This window comes from Physella acuta, unplaced genomic scaffold, assembly GCF_028476545.2.
Source record: "Physella acuta isolate Inbredline_101_S28 unplaced genomic scaffold, ASM2847654v3 ptg001335l, whole genome shotgun sequence".
NCBI classification, from domain to species: domain Eukaryota; kingdom Metazoa; phylum Mollusca; class Gastropoda; family Physidae; genus Physella; species Physella acuta.
Window position 1 is genome coordinate 77076 of NW_026732850.1, and position 20472 is coordinate 97547.

The 20472-nt window shown below is 38.8% G+C and overlaps 1 protein-coding gene across 1 annotated transcript in view; it reads right to left on the reverse strand.

Moving 5' to 3' along the window:
• The window catches only part of LOC131958558 (myosin-IIIb), a 69841-nt gene that overhangs the window by 25539 nt on the left and 23830 nt on the right, over positions 1 to 20472 (reverse strand). The window contains exons 18-28 of the mRNA XM_059323646.1: positions 20317 to 20435; positions 19212 to 19226; positions 17161 to 17276; positions 16260 to 16409; positions 14817 to 14928; positions 13868 to 14030; positions 13611 to 13691; positions 12889 to 13086; positions 10450 to 10631; positions 9558 to 9638; positions 9272 to 9385 (exon numbers count right to left, since the gene is read on the reverse strand). Coding sequence (XP_059179629.1) covers positions 9272 to 9385; positions 9558 to 9638; positions 10450 to 10631; positions 12889 to 13086; positions 13611 to 13691; positions 13868 to 14030; positions 14817 to 14928; positions 16260 to 16409; positions 17161 to 17276; positions 19212 to 19226; positions 20317 to 20435 — 1331 coding nt within the window. The remainder of the gene's footprint in view (positions 1 to 9271; positions 9386 to 9557; positions 9639 to 10449; positions 10632 to 12888; positions 13087 to 13610; positions 13692 to 13867; positions 14031 to 14816; positions 14929 to 16259; positions 16410 to 17160; positions 17277 to 19211; positions 19227 to 20316; positions 20436 to 20472) is intronic.

Genomic DNA, 20472 nt, shown 5'->3' on the forward strand with positions numbered 1-20472 from the left:
ACGTCACGCAGACGATAGACAAAATATGATGAAAGACCTCGAGGGTCGGACAGATATTTCATTACGGGTAATCCATTTCAGATGTCCACAAACATTTCGCATTTTAAGATTATAACCCCACCACAGGCGTCGCGAGGGTGCGGATCGCACCGGGTGACACCATTTATGGGGGTAGGGTGACACCATGGCGAAAACTTGCAAAATATATTGAAGAAATGTGTTTTTGTCAATTCAATTAAGGCTCAGAGTTAAACCAGATTTATTAATAACTGACTATAGATAAACATCTTTAATACTAACTGTGCACATAATCAGCCGGCAGGGGGTGGGGGGAGGGGGGGGGGGGTGAGGGGTGGGGATTGACACCAACTGCAAAATTTACAGCGGAAATAAGTTTTTGTTGGGCATTGGGAATAACTATCAGTCAATCAACGGCCGGGTAGGAGGTGATATATATATATAAATAATTGATTTCCAACCGGGACATTGGTATTCATTTCTTTAATTTATTTGTAAGAGATATGTATACATGCCTTCATTTGACAAGTACGATAAAGTCTCAAAGGTTTACACCGAGCTGTAGAACTGTGCAAGCCACTGTTATAAACTCAATTCAAATCTTCCTCGTCTAGCGCTAAACCAGTTGAAATCTATTTTAAGACTCACGTTTCAAACAGCCTTTGAAACATTTAATTTTCGTGACATTCACGCTAATGATGATCCAGGTTCGAAACATCTTATTAATTTGTTTTTCTGTATTTAATTAGCTATAGGCTATAAATAAGTATCCGGTACATTAAAGTCGACCGAGTGGTACATAGATCTAAGTTTCGTATGGGAGAGAAAAGAATTATAATATTTCTTCCAAAAGACGTCCAGAAATGACGTCACACTCTGAAACAGCTCTCATAGTGTCTTCTGTAGACAACCTGTCTTCAGTACATAACCACATTCCTTCAGTAGACAACCTGTCTTCAATAGACAACCACATGCCTTAAGTAGCCAACCTGCCGTGTTCAAGGGCTGAAATAACTCGCGGTGAATCGATTCTAAACGCTATGGCAAAACGATTTCCTAACCGCCGCCTATGAGGAGTACCCGGCAATTAATGCAATGGTTTGAATCGATTACGCTGTAACTTCATGGTCGATCTATATGTCAATTTTCGGGCGTTGTTTCAGTTTATGTCACCGAAGCATCTTTTGTTTTTTTCTTTAAATGTCAAGATAAGGAATTAGAACTTTCTAGTGTTTGTGTTCTGGTTGATGCTTTCAAACGTCAATACACTATGATTTTATAGTCCAGGAAGCTAGAACTGCGTCGTGGCGTTGTAGGAAAACTGAAATAATATGATGGATGTAACACTTCATCGCAAGATTCCAGCAAAACTCAGCAGAAATACCACACCGAAACACTCGAACCACAACAATCCACAAATACCACATAAACTAAAACATTTCACACCAACACAGAATTACTACACACACTCAGCATTACCACATAAACTCACCATCTAACAATTTTCACATCGGCCCACAAATACCACACCAACTGACACATACAACACCTGCCCACAAATACCACACCAACTGACACACACAACACCTGCCCACAAATACCACACTAACTGACACATACAACACCTGCTCACAAATACCACACTAACTAACACATACAACACCTGCCCACAAATACCACACCAACTGACAACACCAGCTCACAAATACCACACCCACTGACACATACAACACCTGCCCACATATATCACACCAACTGACAACACCAGCTCACAAATACCACACTAACTGACACATGCAACACCTACCTACAAATACCACACCAACTGACACATACAACACCTGCCCACAAATACCACACCAACTGACAACACATGCCCAAAAATACCACACCAACTGACAACACATGCCCAAAAATACCACACCAACTGACACATATAACACCTGCCCACAAATACCACACCAACTGACACATATAACACCTGCCCACAAATACCACACCAACTGACACATATAACACCTGCCCACAAATACCACACCAACTGACACACACACACACACAACACCTGCTCACAAATACCACACCAACTGACACATACAACACCTGCCCACAAATACCACACCAACTGACACATACAACACCTGCTCACAAATACCACACCAACTGACAACACATGCCCAAAAATACCACACCAACTGACACATATAACACCTGCCCACAAATACCACACCAACTGACACATATAACACCTGCCCACAAATACCACACCAACTGACACATATAACACCTGCCCACAAATACCACACCAACTGACACACACACACACACAACACCTGCTCACAAATACCACACCAACTGACACATACAACACCTGCCCACAAATACCACACCAACTGACACATACAACACCTGCCCACAAATACCACACCAACTGACACATACAACACCTGCCCACAAATACCACACCAACTGACACATACAACACCTGCCTACAAATACCACACCAACTGACACATACAACACCTGCCTACAAATACCACACCAACTGACACATACAACACCTGCCCACAAATACCACACCAACTGACACATACAACACCTGCCCACATATACCACACCAACTGACACATACACCACTTGCCACAAATACCACACCAACTGACACATACAACACCTGCCCACAAATACCACACCAACTGACACATACAACACCTGCCTACAAATACCACACCAACTGACACATACAACACCTGCCTACAAATACCACACCAACTGACACACACAACACCTGCCCACAAATACCACACCAACTGACACATACAACACCTGCCTACAAATACCACACCAACTGACACATACAACACCTGCCTACAAATACCACACCAACTGACACATACAACACCTGCCCACAAATACCACACCAACTGACACATACAACACCTGCCCACAAATACCACACCAACTGACACATGCAACACCTGCCCACAAATACCACACCGACTGACAACCCCTACCCACAAATACCACACCAACTGACACATACAACACATGCTCACAAATACCACGAAGTACCACATATAGCTATAGAAACCTGATTAACTAAAGCAGCTCACAATTTCCCACGAATACCACAGCTAACCTCACATATTCATACCTTGCTAGAAACACAATACCAAACTATAACTATCACAACAAACCATAAGGACCACACCTAACCACACGAGCCACACCTAGCCACAAATACCACACCATTCCACAAATACAAAAACAAATTACAAGTAACAATTCAAATCATAATTACCGCAACAAAACAAAAAAAAAACAAGTACAACACACAATCATAAATACCAGATGTTCTCACACCATCCCATAATTACCACACCAAACCACAAGAGAAACACCACACAACCAGCCACACGTGTCCCCGACACCCCACCCAAAGTCAAGGCCAAACCCCAAGGTCAACAAATCGAACACGTGCACACGACACAACCACCACCCCAAAAATTACCGGACACAACAAAACCACCTATTGTTTGTTTTGTACCCAGCTATCACAGGAGAGACAACTCCGCCCCTAAACGGGAAGATTATCTGCAAGGGAGATCAATATCTGAGAATCTGGAATTTGACAATTTTATCTTGTCTTCATCGACCCGTCGACACGACCAGGGCAGATGATTGAGTTGTTTTCGTCAAACTTTTATTATATTATCATCTTTAAAAGGAAGAAACGACCTGATAACAATACAAGCTGATTGATGACAATGTCAATGTAAAGGTATCAGAGATAAGGTTAAGGTACAGGCGATGTTAGTACCCTCACATTGTCCTCGGTGTTCAGGGTTATCCATTAGGTATGGCTGATCCATCCCACCCACAAAGTTATCCACTAGTTATGGCTGATCCATCCCACCCACAAAGTTATCCACTAGTTATGGCTGATCCACTCCACTAACAAAGTTATCCACTAGTTATGGCTGATCCATCTTACCAAAAGAGTTATCCACTTGATATGACTGATCCACCCCACCCACACAGTTATCCATTAGTTACGAATGATCCATCCCACCAACAAAGTTATCCACTAGTTACGACTGATCCAACTAACATACAGATATCCACTAGTTATGACTGATCCAACTAACATACAGATATCCACTAGTTATGACTGATCCAACTAACATACAGATATCCACTAGTTATGACTGATCCAACTAACATACAGATATCCACTAGTTATGACTGATCCACTCTACCCACCAAGTCATCCACTAGGTATTACTGACCCACCCCACCCACCCATACCCCATTCTCCTCCAATCATGACATGTTGTCATCAAAATCTCACGATACTGTTCACCCCAAAGGTCGGTCCCTCACCCTATACTATTTCAAATCATCATTTTAAACTTTTTTTTTTCCTAAGAAATACTAAATCTATCCTTCATATCATACCCTTAACACCCCCCCCCAACCGCTTTTCTACGCAGCATGAAAGTCTGAGCCCTCTCCCTCTAGTTACATCAGGTGCGGGCGACCTGATAGCTTCTAGCACTAAGGAGGTTGACCAGCAGCATAAGCTGCACATGAGGTTCCAAGCCCAGTAGGAATGTAAGCAGTAGAGGAAAACCCTGCAGGGCGACACAGGGTACCATTCAGGACAGTAGGGGTCGCTGGCATCAGACCGAGGACTTTCTGGGTTAGTAGTATCATACAATTGTTACATTGTCAGTGTGGCTGATTGTGGGACTTATATTGGTTTAATCTTAACTAGCATTGTCTACACTACACGAGATGGTATACGGGAAGAGTAGCGTACCTGCGAGGGCAAGATTTCCCGTGAGTGGTAGCCTATTTAAGGGGGGGGGACTACCTGCGAGGGAAAGCTTATCTAGGGGGGGAGGGCGTATCCTATCATATACAGTTCGTCTGAACACAACACCATACCTCAATCTAGACAAAGTGATGTCATGAAAATCATTAGTAAAAAATAATTTTGAATATATTAATACATTCCGTAAGAAAAACTGCGAAGATTTTGTTTTCTTGGAATAATGAATGAAACCCAAAATAAAACAAACTTGGAAGGTTAGATAACTTTTATATTTAGACGAGACTGATACTATTTAGTGACCTTAAACAAGTTTCATAATTGGAATATTTAGACGAAAGTGATACTATTTAGCGACCTTAAAAAAGTTTCATAATATCTAGACGACAATGATATATTTAGTAGTGTACAATAGTGGGAAAGGGGATGGGTTGGTATCTAAATGTCATTACACAGTCACGACATCACTGTAAATGGAAGCCGCCTATCGGCTGCCGTGGCAGGGGTCAATTTGAAATCAACTCCAAGGCTTCCTGTTTCCCGCGGTAAAAAGTCTTCATCCACCGACTTCACATCATTGCGCGGAGGACATTAATAGACCCCAAAATAAAGTACAGACTGCTAAAAATAGCATGGCATATTTTGAATGGACGGACGCCATTAACGGTCGCCAAACAAACAAGAGTAGCTTCCCCTGAACTGTGAGAAAACCTTCAAACGTAGAATTGTTTACAATTTACTGAAAGGCTGTTGTTTTTCGTTTGAATAAAACTCATTAACTACCCGTTCGTCGACTGGTTGCATACTTACATTAAATTAACGGATCGAAATTATAGGCCTTAAAGTAAACAAAAAAAAAAGATGCGATCTAATTTATTATTTAAAGGTTATTTATAAACAAAACCAGTTTTCCTTTCAGACTGTTTAAAGTTAATTAATCATTTAAGATTGTGTGTATTTAATTATCGGAAGCAAACTGACCCAGAAACATATTTAATTAGAAGAAAGAAACAGGCTAAACTGTCGTCATGTAAACAAGCGCAGAGAGGGGAGGGAATGTGACGTCAGACGTTCAAAGAAAACAAGGAATAGCCTATAGGTTCTATGGCTCCTGCAGTTTTATTGAGCCGTAGAACTGGTTGGTGACCTACTTACCAGCCCTATTAGCGATGTCCGACAAAGACTCTTCCGAAAAAAAGGTGTGTTAGGTTGTTAGAACGACTGTGACCTGATGTTTAACGTTAAAGGTCAAAATTACTGTAAGGACTACTGAATAGTTTAGCTTATGGTTTGGCTTGGGGATGGGTTTAACAATGACGTTTGCAAGTTATATCTATAACTAACACCCCTATTTAAAGACGATTCAATTATTTCAGCGATATATCACAAAGATGAGTTGTATCAACAAAACCAACATGCCTTCAAATTAGTGGGGCTCGTCCAAAAACTGGAGGAGTGGAAACTAATTCCACCACACACACAAGGGGGGTGGGGGTGGGGGGAGAGGGGCTCAGATCTTCCCCAGCCCCCGGGGCACACACTACCCATCTAATAACGGACGTAGCACCGTGCGATGCCATGTTCGGCTACAGCTGCGAAGATTTAGGGTAGGACATTCGCTAATTAGGGATTTCACATTGAAATCCGTTCCGGATTAAAGAGGTTAACTGAGATAATTTTCCATTCGGGGTGGATGTTCAACGTAAACAAGCAAAGTGTCACAAGCAGAACCTCTACGTCCCAGCCCATCTTAAGTTGTTTGTCTGAAGCAAGTTCGAAAAGTTTACTCCCCCAGCCCTCACCCACTACACAGATACGCCATCTAAAGTTTGTGTTTGTAGTTAGATGGTGACAGGACAAATGATCCCAGGACAATTGATCTCAGACAAAATATCTCACGGACAAATGATATCAGGAAACTTGTAAAAAAAAAAAAAAAAAAAAAAAGCGCAAATAAAGTACAACTGACAATTAAAAAAAATGTTACAATGGAGTTAAATTCTCCACCAGAGACCACAGACACAATAATACGCGCATCAAGAGCATACACCAACAAACAGTCCGGCCTTATTCACGGCATGTGAGACATAACACACACCAACAATGGCCATAATGTATTCATGCACTTTAAGTCAGTCAGAAACTAAACCTAAAAACAAACACAATTAAATTCAGCCGTATAGGGAATGGTTTAAAAATACTGTCAGGGGGGGGGGGGGCGCTTTGGTGGAAGGGGGGTGGAGGGGGTGTATGGAAATAGACATTGGAGGTACAACTGGTAACTGAAGGTGAGAAACAACAGAAGCCAAAACAAATTGATTGTGTATGGGTTTAGTGGTCAATCATTGATTGGGGGAGCTGGGTGCTCAGTGTCTGTTTTTAGCTTCAATTTGGTGGAGTCGAATGGAGGGGGAACGTTTATCTTACACTGGGAGGAGAGGGGGGGGGGGGGGTAATTGTAGTACAGCCAAATTGGGCAAGATCTGAAATACTAGTGAGGGCAAAAATTGTTGGTTTTTGTTACTGTACTTTAGTGAGTTTTACACACAAATTTGGGTGGGGCTGATTACATTGTAGTTCCCCCAGCCCATCAATCAATGCAGAGGGTAGGGGGGGGGTGTTTCCAGATGGTAGATCGTTCTCTGACCAAGATGAGATGGTGGGGTCAATTCTATGTCCAGCCACTTTTAATTTTTTAAATGTTAGAAAGCCGTAAGTGCTGGGAGGGGGAGAGAGGGGAGGGGGTGGTGGTGACAGTAAAGAGGGAAGATTTCAGCAGGTGATTCCATTACCTGTATTGTGAATGGTAAGTGTTTTAGTGAGTGGCTTGAAGATAACGTGTGAGTGAACATTGTAGGTCCGTGAGTCAGTTAATAAGTGAGTCAGTTAATAAGTGAGTCAGTGAATGAGTGAGTTAGTATATGAATGAGTCAGTTAATGAGTGAGTCAGTGAATGAGTGAGTCGCTGAGTAAATGAGTCTGTATTGTAAACTCTGAATCAGTCTAGTAAGACGACGTGTCGGTCAGAGCGCGAGTCAGGCCTCGCGTGCGTCAGTCAACCTAGGCGTCAGTCGACCTAAGAGTCAGTTCTCCCATCTGTAGGTCCTAAGAGTCAGACCACCTACACGTCAGTATGATGAGTCCTCCATACCAAGTACCAGTAGTATGCGCCAATCGTAACAGTCAAGCCACCATACCAGTCTTCCACATCAAGAGTCAGTCACCTACTGCATAGTTGCACAAGTCACAGCTAACCAACGCACATACATGATTATAAAAGTTAACACATGGGCGCCCACAAGCATATTTTTGCAAGAAAATTAGTGTGGGTGGGGAGTAGAAAGAGGGGGGGGGGAGGGTACGTGATAGAGCACACAGCAAATGATGCTCAATAGCTATGTTTAGTAACACATCTTGGAGTTCAAACAGCACCTGATAAACTCTGACTAACTCTAGTTTCTTCTTGGTATCTTCAACAACCAGAGTACCAAACGTAATGCCTAACATTGCTTTAGACTCAACCAGCCAAGGTGGAGAGGGGGTTCATGATACAGAGAGAGAGATCACGATACACGGGCAACCATCTCTTTATTTAATGCCCTGGTATGTGTCCTGAGGATTTTACTTCTCTGGGTGTGCCCATTGTCTCTGAAGGCAAAAGGAGCCACTGGGGAACAATTGAGCTCTTAGATTTGAATGCCAAGATGGGAAAATGATCTAGAGTTCTTCTGTTTGGGTGAGCTAGGCATCCAAAATCTTAGCTCAACTCATGTATTTATAGGTGGTTTTATGGTACTGAACTTAAGACATTTGTTTCAAACTTACTGGCTCTATCATTTGACCATACCACCACGGGAACAGCGTGGTTGAATGGAGTGCTAACCCGAATGTCTCGAGTTGGGATACCGGGCTCGTGGCTGGCGAATGTCTCTGAGACCATCCAGCTCTAATGGGTACCTGGATCATCAACGGGAAACATAGGCGGCTTGGAAAAATGCTGATGACCTTATACCCTCATATATGAAACACATAAACTCTACTTCATCTAACCCAGTCTTGGGCACGAGCGGGAGAAGATAATGATGATGGTAATGTCAATAACAGCTAAAAAAAATTGACATTTAAGTACAAGTCTCTAACAGATCAGATGGTTCTACCATCTATAGGAAGAGGAAGAAGTGCTCATCTGCTTTTTTGGCATCAAGGGTTTGTGTGGTTATACCCACCACCTTCATTAATTAAATTTGTCTGAATCTTTAATTAATCCTAATCCATATTAAGATAATTTTTTTTACATATGTTGCTTTCATGTTTATCAGTTTGTTTCAGGGGAGCTAACCTAAATGATTTAATTAAGCAGTGGGCGCCCATGTACACAGAGACAGTACAGAAAGGGAGATAACCAAAGTCCCTACTCACCATATCATAGTAATCAGCCTCTGTCTGAGGCATCAGCTCCTTGACGTCATTCATTTTTTTCATCTGTTCCAGCCTGGACTCGCTGACGTCTGCTGTTGTCAGGCTCTCCCACACCTGCATGGCAAGGTCAAGGTAAACAAAAATTACTACTCTATACACAATAAGAAAACAAAAATTTTTTTAAATAATAATAAAAAATAAATAACTAATAAACTTTTTTATAACGTGATGCTTTTAAGCTGAGCTGAGTCAGATGTTATTTAACTGGTTTCTCTAATTAGTTTACCTTTTTACTGGGTGAGTTGTTCAAAGAACTCTGGGATATTTCAGCAGGAGATGTGCTTGGTACCTCAATCTGGTCTTCTAACTGTGGAGACAAAGCACACACAAGGGACATAAATAACAACCAGTTTCATAACGGGATAATTCAGTTCATGGCAGCCATCATTTAGTTTTTGTTTACTTTATCAAATATTTGTACATGTACTGTAATTATTAGCACCCTGCATCACAAACTCCCCCATTTAACACAGATCTCCACACAGCATCAGTAGTTTATTACAAAACTCCTCACACAAGAGATTTACTCCAACCTACAAATCTCCCCCACAAAACAGAAAACTTCTCACAAGACAAATCTCCTCACACAACACAAAACATCTCACAAGACAAATCTCCCCACACAATAGAAAACATCTCACAAGACAAATCTCCCCCACAAAACAGAAAACTTCTCACAAGACAAATCTCCTCACACAATAGAAACCTTCTCACAAGACAAATCTCCCCACACAATAGAAACCTTCTCACAAGACAAATCTCCCCACACAATAGAAACCTTCTCACAAGACAAATCTCCCCACACAATAGAAACCTTCTCACAAGACAAATCTCCCCACACAATAGAAACCTTCTCACAAGACAAATCTCCCCTACACAACAGATCATCCACCATGACAAACCTCCCCAAACAGCTGATTTCCCCAACAATACAAACTTCCATCAAAAAATAAATCTAACCCACAAGACCTCCCCAAATAGCTGATCTCCGCAACAATACAAACTTCCATCAAACAATAAACCTAACCCACAAGACCTCCCCAAACAGCTGATCTCCCCATCAATACAAACTTCCATCAAACAATAAATCTAACCCACAAGACCTCCCCACACAGTACCTGTTGGCCAAATAAAACAAGTTTGGCCGCCTGCCTGCTCCGCTCCTTCATGAGTTTACTGTAGGCCACCCTGGCTTTCCACATGCGATAGAAAGACTGGATCTTCACGGCCGACTTTTCCTTTCTCTTCCTCGCCTCAACTCTGGCATTTGTTGTCTTTTTCACGCGGTGTCTTCTGTAATCTGTATAATATATAAAAAAAAATTGTAATCTATACAACATACAACAAATAATAAGGGGTCGCCATGGTCGAGTCGGTAAAGCTCATGGTTGCTAAACCGAAAAGTCTCGAGTTCGAACCCTCGGGCAGATGAGGCTCGTTAGCTGGGGACAGCCACTCTTCTAGGAGAGACAACTCCAAAATTAAACAACTGCTGCCTTGTAGTTTGTTCTTGGTTGGACAAAGGCTATGGAAACAAATCCAAAAAGAAAAGCATGCTCAAATCGAAGTCAATGGCCTCAATTGCGCATAACCAGTTGACACGTATCCTTAATTGTGATGGAGGCGTGGTCGAGTCAGCAAAAAAGCTTATGGTTGATACTTTCGAAAAAGTTTCGGGTTCAAACCCTCTGGCAGATAAGGCTCGATCCCTTCCAACACTAAAAATTAAGAACAAAGAAGAAGAACAACAAATAATATCATCTACACAACATACAATAAATTCTGACATCACCACAAATACAACAAATTATGTCACATTGGCTGTCTTTTTCACAGTGTCTTCTGTAATATGTACAGCATGCAACAATTTATGTCATGTTTACAACAAACTAAATGTGTCATCCATACAACATACAACAAATTATGTCATCTACACATTGGCTGTCTTTTTCATCTTGTCTTCTGTAATCTGTTGACATATAGCAAATTATGTAATGTTTACAAAATACAACAAATTAATATCATCTGTACAACTTGCAGCAAATAATGTTATTTGTACAACATACAACAAAGTATGTCATCTGAACGATATACAACAAATTGTGTCATTTACAAAGCATACAACAAATAAGATCATCTACAAAACATACAACACAATCATGTCCTCTATACAATGTACAACAAAGTATGTCATTTACAAAACATATAATACTCATCTACTTATACAACAAATTATGTCATCTTTAATATACAACAGATTATGTCATCTACTTAATATGCAACAGATAATAGCCACACAACATCTGATAAATTAATACATAAAACCACACATGTGGCTAAACCTATAGTCACACTGGTTCTGAAAAAAAAATGTAGAAGACAACAGGAACTTGTTTCTGGCAACTACTGACATGTTAACAACTGACGACCAGAATGACCAACACTCACATAATGACCAACAAACTACTGACATACGGTTAAACTGACCATCAGAATAACCAACATTCACATGATGACCTACAAACTACTGTCATGTTAACAACTGACCATCAGAATGACCAAAAAACTAGTGTCATGTTAACAACTGACCATCAGAATGACCAAAAAACTACTGTCATGTTAACAACTGACCATCAGAATGACCAAAAAACTACTGTCATGTTAACAACTGACCATCAGAATGACCAAAAAACTACTGTCATGTTAACAACTGACCATCAGAATGACCAAAAAACTACTGACATGTTAACAACTGACGATCAGAATGACCAACACTCACATGATGACCTACAAACTACTGACATGTTAAGAACTGACCAACAGAATGACCAACACTAACATAATGACCTACAAACTACTGACATATGGTTAAACTGATCATCAGAATGACCAACACTCACATGATGACCTACAAACTACTGACATAAGTTAACAACTGACGACCAGAATGACCAACAGTCACATGATGACCTAAAAACTACTGACATGAGTTCACAACTGATCATCAGAATGACCAACACTCACACGATCACCAACAAACTACTGACATCTTAACAACTGACCATCAGAATGACCACCACTCACATGATGACCTACAAACCACTGACATACGGTTAAACTGACCATCAGAATGACCAACACTTACATGTTGACCAACAAACTACTGACATGAGTTCACAACTGACCATCAGAATGACCACCACTCATATAATGACCTACAAACTACTGACATCTTAACAACTGACCATCAGAATGACCACCACTAACATGATGACCTACAAACTACTGATATATGGTTAAACTGACCATCAGAATGATCAACACTCACATAATGACCTACAAACTACTGACAAGTTAACAACTAACCGTCAGAATGACCAACACTCACATGATGACCTACAAAATACTGACACACTGTTAAACTGACCATCAGAATGACCAACACTCACATGACCAACAAACTACTGACATGTTTCAACAGAATGACCAACACTCACATGATGACCTACAGACTACTGGCATGTTAACAACTGACCATCAGAATGACCTGTACTCACATCTTTGTATTTTCTTGGCCTTCTCATCCTCCATCTCCTTCCTAGTCTGGACCTCTTCTTCCTCCTTGATGACCTTCATGTGCTGGACCTTCTTCCTGCACAGGTAGCCTCGGACATTGGCCTGGATGACCACTGCGGCCTCCCTTCTCTTGGCTATGACAGGCTTGTATTTTTTCCTGGCTACGTGACCTTTCATCGCTACACAAAACAAACAAAAAGTGACCTTTCATTGCTACACAAGACAAACAAAAAGTGACCTTTCATTGCTACACAAGACAAACAAAAAGTGACCTTTCATTGCTACACAAGACAAACAAAAAGTGACCTTTCATTGCTACACCAGACAAACAAAAAGTGACCTTTCATTGCTACACAAGACAAACAAAAAGTGACCTTTCATTGCTACACAATTTTAAAAAAGTGACCTTTCAATAATACACAAAAAAACAAAAGTGACCTTTTAATAATACACAAAAAACAAAAGTGACCTTTTAATAATACACAAAAAACAAAAGTGACCTTTTAATAATACACAATAAAAAACAAAAGTGACCTTTCATTACTACAAAATAAACAAAAGTGACCTTCATTGCTACACAAGACAAACAAAAAGTGACCTTTCATCACCACACAAGATAAACAAAAAGTGACCTTTCACAATATAAACAAAAGTGACCTATCACTGCAACATCTCTACATGAACTAATCACACAATTGTTTACCTTTTTGTATTGTAGTGGCTGCCTCATTTCTTTGATTTTTGATTGCTGTGTATTTTTTCCTTGTAACAAATCCTCTCATATCTTTAGAACAAATATTAATGACTTTATATTATGTTCAGTTAATTTAAGAAAAAATGTTATAAAGGAAAATAAAAAATGTTTAGTCAAGGGAGATAACCTGATTATAAAAGTAAAAAATATTAAAGGGAAATAATTAAAGCAAACTCTTAGAAAAAAACAGAGTTAGCCAGACTCACGTTTTTGTATGACAATGCTGGCTTTCTCCCTCCTCCATCTAAACTGGTAGAACCTGGTACGTGCCAGCCACATACGTATGTAGGACTGGACTCGAACTATTTTCTGGCACATATCTTCATAGCGCTGGGCCAAATCTTCTACGTGGTAGTACTTCAGGAACACCTGGTAACAACATAACAGGCTGAAGGAACATCAGATGGAAACAAAAGCATGAAACAAACAATTTACAAATATCGTCTCTGATAAGTCCGGGCAGTAGCACCCCAGTGCGGGGGAGGGGGTGCAGTCCGCACCAGTTCACACCATTTAGGGGGTGACATCAAAATTTTAAAAAATTGTATAATTTACTATCAAAACAATAATTTATCCGGATGACATACTAAAATAAGTGAATAGGGGGACACCAATATAAAAATCCGGCGATGTTGGAGGGAGAGGGGGAGTGAATTCATCAACCTTCTGATGCTACTGAGGCCTAGATTAAAATCTTAAAACAATTAAATTAACACCATTTAATCTTTAATATGAATAAAAGAGTCATTTGTGTCATGTTATACATTAGTAATAGCAACCCCAATGTTTTGAGCTAAGACCATTTATGAATATACTGTATTTCATATCTCTCAGTAAGAATATAAACTTCTGTATCAACATGAGCACTACAAGTGTTACACATATATTAGTCTAGCTACTATACATTTTGTTACACACATGATTTGTTTCTGGATAAAATAAACTTACATAAATGCAAACAATTTTAACAGAACAATTGGTATTAAATTAAATTAAGAATTTTAAAAAATTAATCTGATATGCTACTAAAAATACCCGAATAAAATATCAATGGCAGGCGGATATAGATCTAGAAGCCATATTAACAAAAAAACCTGCGGCAAGAATCTGAGTTTGGAAAGTGAGTGCTATCAGGATCATATGGGGCATACCAACCTTGGACTTGCCAATGGCGTAGTTTGTCATGCCCAGGTTGTCTAGCAGGCGGCTGCAGCTGGCGCCATTCACTGATACAGCTTCATCGTGCCTGAAACCCAGGGCGTGGTACCTGCAACATTTGGAATTTCTTCAACTTTAACTATGTTGGGGGAGAGCATGGTTAGATGGTAGAGCTCATGACTATAAACTCAAAAGTCTTGGGTTTGGATCCAGGCTTGAGTCTGTAGAATGTCCCTGAGCTCGCTCAGCTCTGATGGGTACCTGACTCATGTTAGGGAAACAAAGGTGGCTGGGCATTGTGCCGACCCTAACCCTCTGTATGCTGAGTTCATTTAAAAAAATAAACTCTGCATTATCTGTCCCATGTGTGTTGGGCTCAAATGAGCAAAGATGACGATGGTACCTGCTACCATAAGCCATATTAATAATTTTATCGCTTTAGTTATAGTAGATCAATGCATGCATCAATGATTTGCCTAAAATATTTTTTAATTTACCCAGAAATATAATAATTAAAAAATATCTTAATACTGGTACATTTTTTTTACTTTTTTACATAATTATGAATAAATTTTCATGCTGATTTTTGAAAATGGTGCAAGAATGGTGAATTAATCAAACATTCATCATATATTGGTAATCGCTGCCTTTAAACATACAAAAAATATTTACAGGTAATTACTGCCTTATTCTTCATCACACCCAACATCCATATAAACCCCAACTGTAAATAAGTAAAGTTTTCTTTCAAACCTGACAGTCAACGGGGCAAGTGAAGTAGAGTTCACTTGTTTCTGTGACCTTGGCAAATGACTGTTCCCAAACTCAGCACCCCATACATACCTTAACTGAATGAATGTACTAACACCAAAACCAACACCTCATATAAACCCCATATGACTGTTCCCAAACTCAGCATCCCATAATACCTTAACTGAATGAATGTACTCACCTCTTTAAGAACTCTGAGATATACCTTAACTGACTGAATGTACTCACCTCTTTAAGTGAATGTACTCACCTCTTTAAAAACTCTGAGATATACCTTAACTGACTGAATGTACTCACCTCTTTAAGAACTCTGAGATACACCTTAACTGAATGAATGTACTCACCTCTTTAAGAACTCTGAGATATGCCTTAACTGACTGAATGCACTCACCTCTTTAAGAACTCTGAGATATACCTTAACTGACTGAATGTACTCACCTCTTCAAGAACTCTGAGATATACCTTAACTGACTGAATGTACTCACCTCTTTAAGAACTCTGAGATATGCCTTAACTGAATGTACTCACCTCTTTAAGAACTCTGAGATATACCTTAACTGAATGAATGTACTCACCTCTTTAAAAACTCTGAGATATGCCTTAACTGACTGAATGTACTCACCTCTTTAAGAACTCTGAGATATACCTTAACTGACTGAATGTACTCACCTCTTTAAGAACTCTGAGAAGACGATCCTATGTGAGTAGCCTTGGCGCCTGATGCGTGTGGTCTCCAGAACACCTGTGTAACGCAGCTGTGTCGTGATGCGCTCGGAGTTGAAGTGGCCTGGCTCTTTGGTGTCATTGGGCTTTAAACACCTGACGAGATATTTTTTTTTTAAATTACACACAAATTTACACATATTCCATCTTTAATTTTTTATGTGAGAGTAATAATAAATTACATTCTAGAAATAAATTAAATAATGTTCATAAAAAAGGAAGAATAACTTCTCTAAAGAAATTTTTTAACCAAAACTTGTTATAACACTGAATAACAGATTCCTAAAATATTTATACCTGACAAAGTGGGGTGTACCAGACACCATATTTACCTGACAAAGTGGGGGGGGGGGTGTACCAGACACCATATTTACCCGACAAGGTTGGGGGTACTAGACACCATATTTACCTGACAAAGTGGGGGGGGGGGGTGTACCAGACACCATATTTACCCGACAAGGTTGGGGGTACTAGACACCATATTTACCTGACAAAGTGGGGTGTCCCAGACACCATATTTACCTGACAAAGTGGGGTGTACCAGACACCATATTTACCTGACAAAGTGGGGGGGGGGGGTACCAGACACCATATTTACCTGACAAAGTGGGGTGTACCAGACACCATATTTACCTGACAAAGTGGGGTGTCCCAGACACCATATTTACCTGACAAAGTGGGGTGTCCCAGACACCATATTTACCTGACAAAGTGGGGTGTACCAGACACCATATTTACCTGACAAAGTGGGGGGGGTGTACCAGACACCATATTTACCCGACAAGGTTGGGGGTACTAGACACCATATTTACCTGACAAAGTGGGGTGTCCCAGACACCATATTTACCTGACAAAGTGGGGTGTACCAGACACCATCTTGTTGAGCAGATCCATCAATGAGTACCTGAAGTACGTGGCCACTGTCTGTTGTATACGTGTCATACTGGCTGACCCTTGGGCATGCTGTAAATAGTTTTTAAAAAAAGGTTTACATATAATGAAATTAATCAAAACTGCATAACATGTTCTGGCTTTTCAAATAAAGTTATTGAAATTAATCATTAAACTACTTAACATAATCTGGCTTTTTTATAAAAATAAAATTAATCATAAGTATATTTCTAGCTAATTTAAATGTGACCCTAATTTTCTACTTCGTCTTACATCTTGTAAAACACAGTACACATTATGAACGTATGGAGTGACATCCTTATATAAATACATTTTTTGTTGCACATACAGATCTACTGCTCTAAAATGATTATTTAATTTCATTATTTAAATTTTTTTAAACTAATTTCTTACGGCCAATCCAAATTAGACCTCAACACTTAAAATGATCATACAGAAAGTTCAATAAAATTAAACTATATTTAATTTTTATATTGCCTAATTTATCATGTTGATTATTGAAAGTAAAAGTATTGCTCAGTACATATTACTCATCAATGCTTTGTATGATTTTGTGGTTTCAGAGGTTTTATTTTTAAATTATTATTATAACGACAAGTCTAATAGCTGCAAAATTGCAGAAGCTTAGTAACTAGGCTTGATTTTTTAAAATAATTACTTAAGTTAGACTGTTTAAGCCCTTTGAACTTTTCAGCTCAATTTTTACATAATAATGAGTTGCCAGTACTTAGTTATGATAACATTAATAATAATTTGCTACTAAACAGAGAAGTATTCAGCATAAAAAAATTCTTTAACAAAATAATTCCTAATATGTAGTACTACTTTAACCTAATACTATTGCTACTAGATCTACTAGACAAAAAAGCTTTAAACAATTTTTAACATTGTGAAAAAAAAAAGCAAGTGATAAAGGGAAATAACTCTAGGGGGTGGCTGGGTTTCATTATCATAACAAATATGTTGGAATTAAATTTAAAGTTAAGGCAAGATAAAAAAAAAATCAAACTTCAATTTTCTGTGAAAGCATTTTCTGCATAATAATTAATGATATGTTTATCAAACCACACTTGAAATAAGAAAATTGGTTGTTAAAATACAAAAAAAAAAATTGGATCTACTAATTGAAATCTAAACTAAAAATGGTTAAAGGTGGTGTACTGATTTAGTAAGAGCTAGGCTGGGGTGTGCCTGTCTACATCAAACTTTAGGAAAACACTGTGGCATGGTAGGTTGCTTAAGAAATTATTTCTAAATTGTTTGATAAGGATGCTCCTATACACTTATGTAAAACTAAAAAAAGTAAAAAAAAAAAATTAAACGTAATTGTTTTGGGAAAAACGTTGAACTCTTCTAACATGTATAGCTATAAACCTGGAAACAATGTCAATATATTCAAAACTGGCATCAAATGTCTGAGTGGAGTAGTCAACTAAATAAAATAAAGGTTCAGCACTCTGCAAATTATGAGAATGTGAAGGTTTTATTGATTTGGCTTTCAAAGGAACAAAAATCTGGACACATAATGGAAAAATGTTGATATGAACCTTGATTTGAAGGAAGGCACGCTTTAGAGGAAACAATCAGATTAGATTTAAGTTCATGCAGGCAAACACAGGCAAACATGGTTAGTAGTCAGGTCTAATCAAATCCTGTTAGTAAATACATGAACTCTTCTTTTACAGAAACCCTAATGTAGTTTCATGACATTTTTTTAATTTTATTTTTAAAAACTGATGGCTATTTGGATTAATAAACATTAAAACAAACTTAATTATTTGTTTCGTTTCATTGTTTAAGTCTGTTAGAATGTAATAATATTAATTGATTATTTATACGGCAAAAATTTCAACTGAAATATAAAAAAAATGAATGAAACAGTTACAGGGTTGTAAATAAATAAATATTTGGGATTTTTCCGCCCTGGCAAAGAGTCAGAACTGTAGTTAGCAATGGTCAAGCTGACTGGAGGGCTACTATACTTACTAGATGAGAATATATCTGAAACCAGGGATGGAACATTGTTTAGTGGTACCACTTCCTCATACTACCACGTAACATTTGTTATGAGAATTTATACTACACCACAGACAGTATGTTGTTTTAGTGGCACAAGTTCCTCATACTACTACGTAACATTTGTTATGAGAATTTATTCTAGACCACATACAGTATGTTGTTTTAGTGGCGCAAATTCCTCATACAACATAAAACTATTTGTTATGAGACCACAGACAGTACATTGTTTAGTGCTACCACTTCCTCATACTACCATCTAAAATTTGTTATGAGAATTAATCCTAGACCTAGAGTACCTTGTTTTAGTGGCCCAAGTTTCTCATACAATCACATAATATTTGTGATGAGAATAAATCATAGAGTGTGTAATGTTAAAGTGGTGCTTTACTCAGCTTATAGTTGGCTTTATGTAAACTGTTAATAAAATTAAGATTCCACATTTGAATCTGAGCTAAATATTATAAACAAATGTACCAATCCATTGTTCAATTTATAGTTGATTATTTTTTGTTATATTTGAATTACTTTTTTAGGAAAACTACTTAGAAACTATTTGATTGTATAGCTGCCATCACCAAGGAAATCATTAGATTGTATAGATGCCTATAGCCCAGGAAATCAGTTGAAACAGACATTTTTTGACACAATTGCTTCAACCCATTTATTTGGTAATGTGTATCCAAGACATAAAAAACTCATTTTGCACAAACTATCGGGTACTCAACATTGCAACAATGAAGACAGTGATGTGAAGTGCTAAAAAACAGTTCAATACAAATGTATATAGATTATGCTTCTAGCATGCAAAGATCCTAAAGTAAATGATAAGAATTTCTAAATAGAGTTACAGTTTTTTTTCCATGCATTTAAAAGGCTTCCTCATGCAACCCAACAGCATTAATTTGATTATATTTTTGTCCAATGAAAATAGATAAGCTAACAGAGTGATATACCTAAATATTTTAAAATCTAGGTTCATATTGTAAACTCAGTGTTTGACATTTACATAACTTCTCAATCCCCCCCCCCCCCCACTCCCCCTCCTCCTGGAATAAAATATATTTCTACTTACCCTGCTCCCACCAAGGCTGGAGCCTTTAGACGTGTAGGTGGCTATTGTTACACCTGGGGATGTGGACATGGGGCTACCACCTCGACTGCTGTTCCTGGAGCTGCCACTTTGGAGGTTACCTGTGGGAGAGTCAAGAGATTTAACAGATATGTTGGG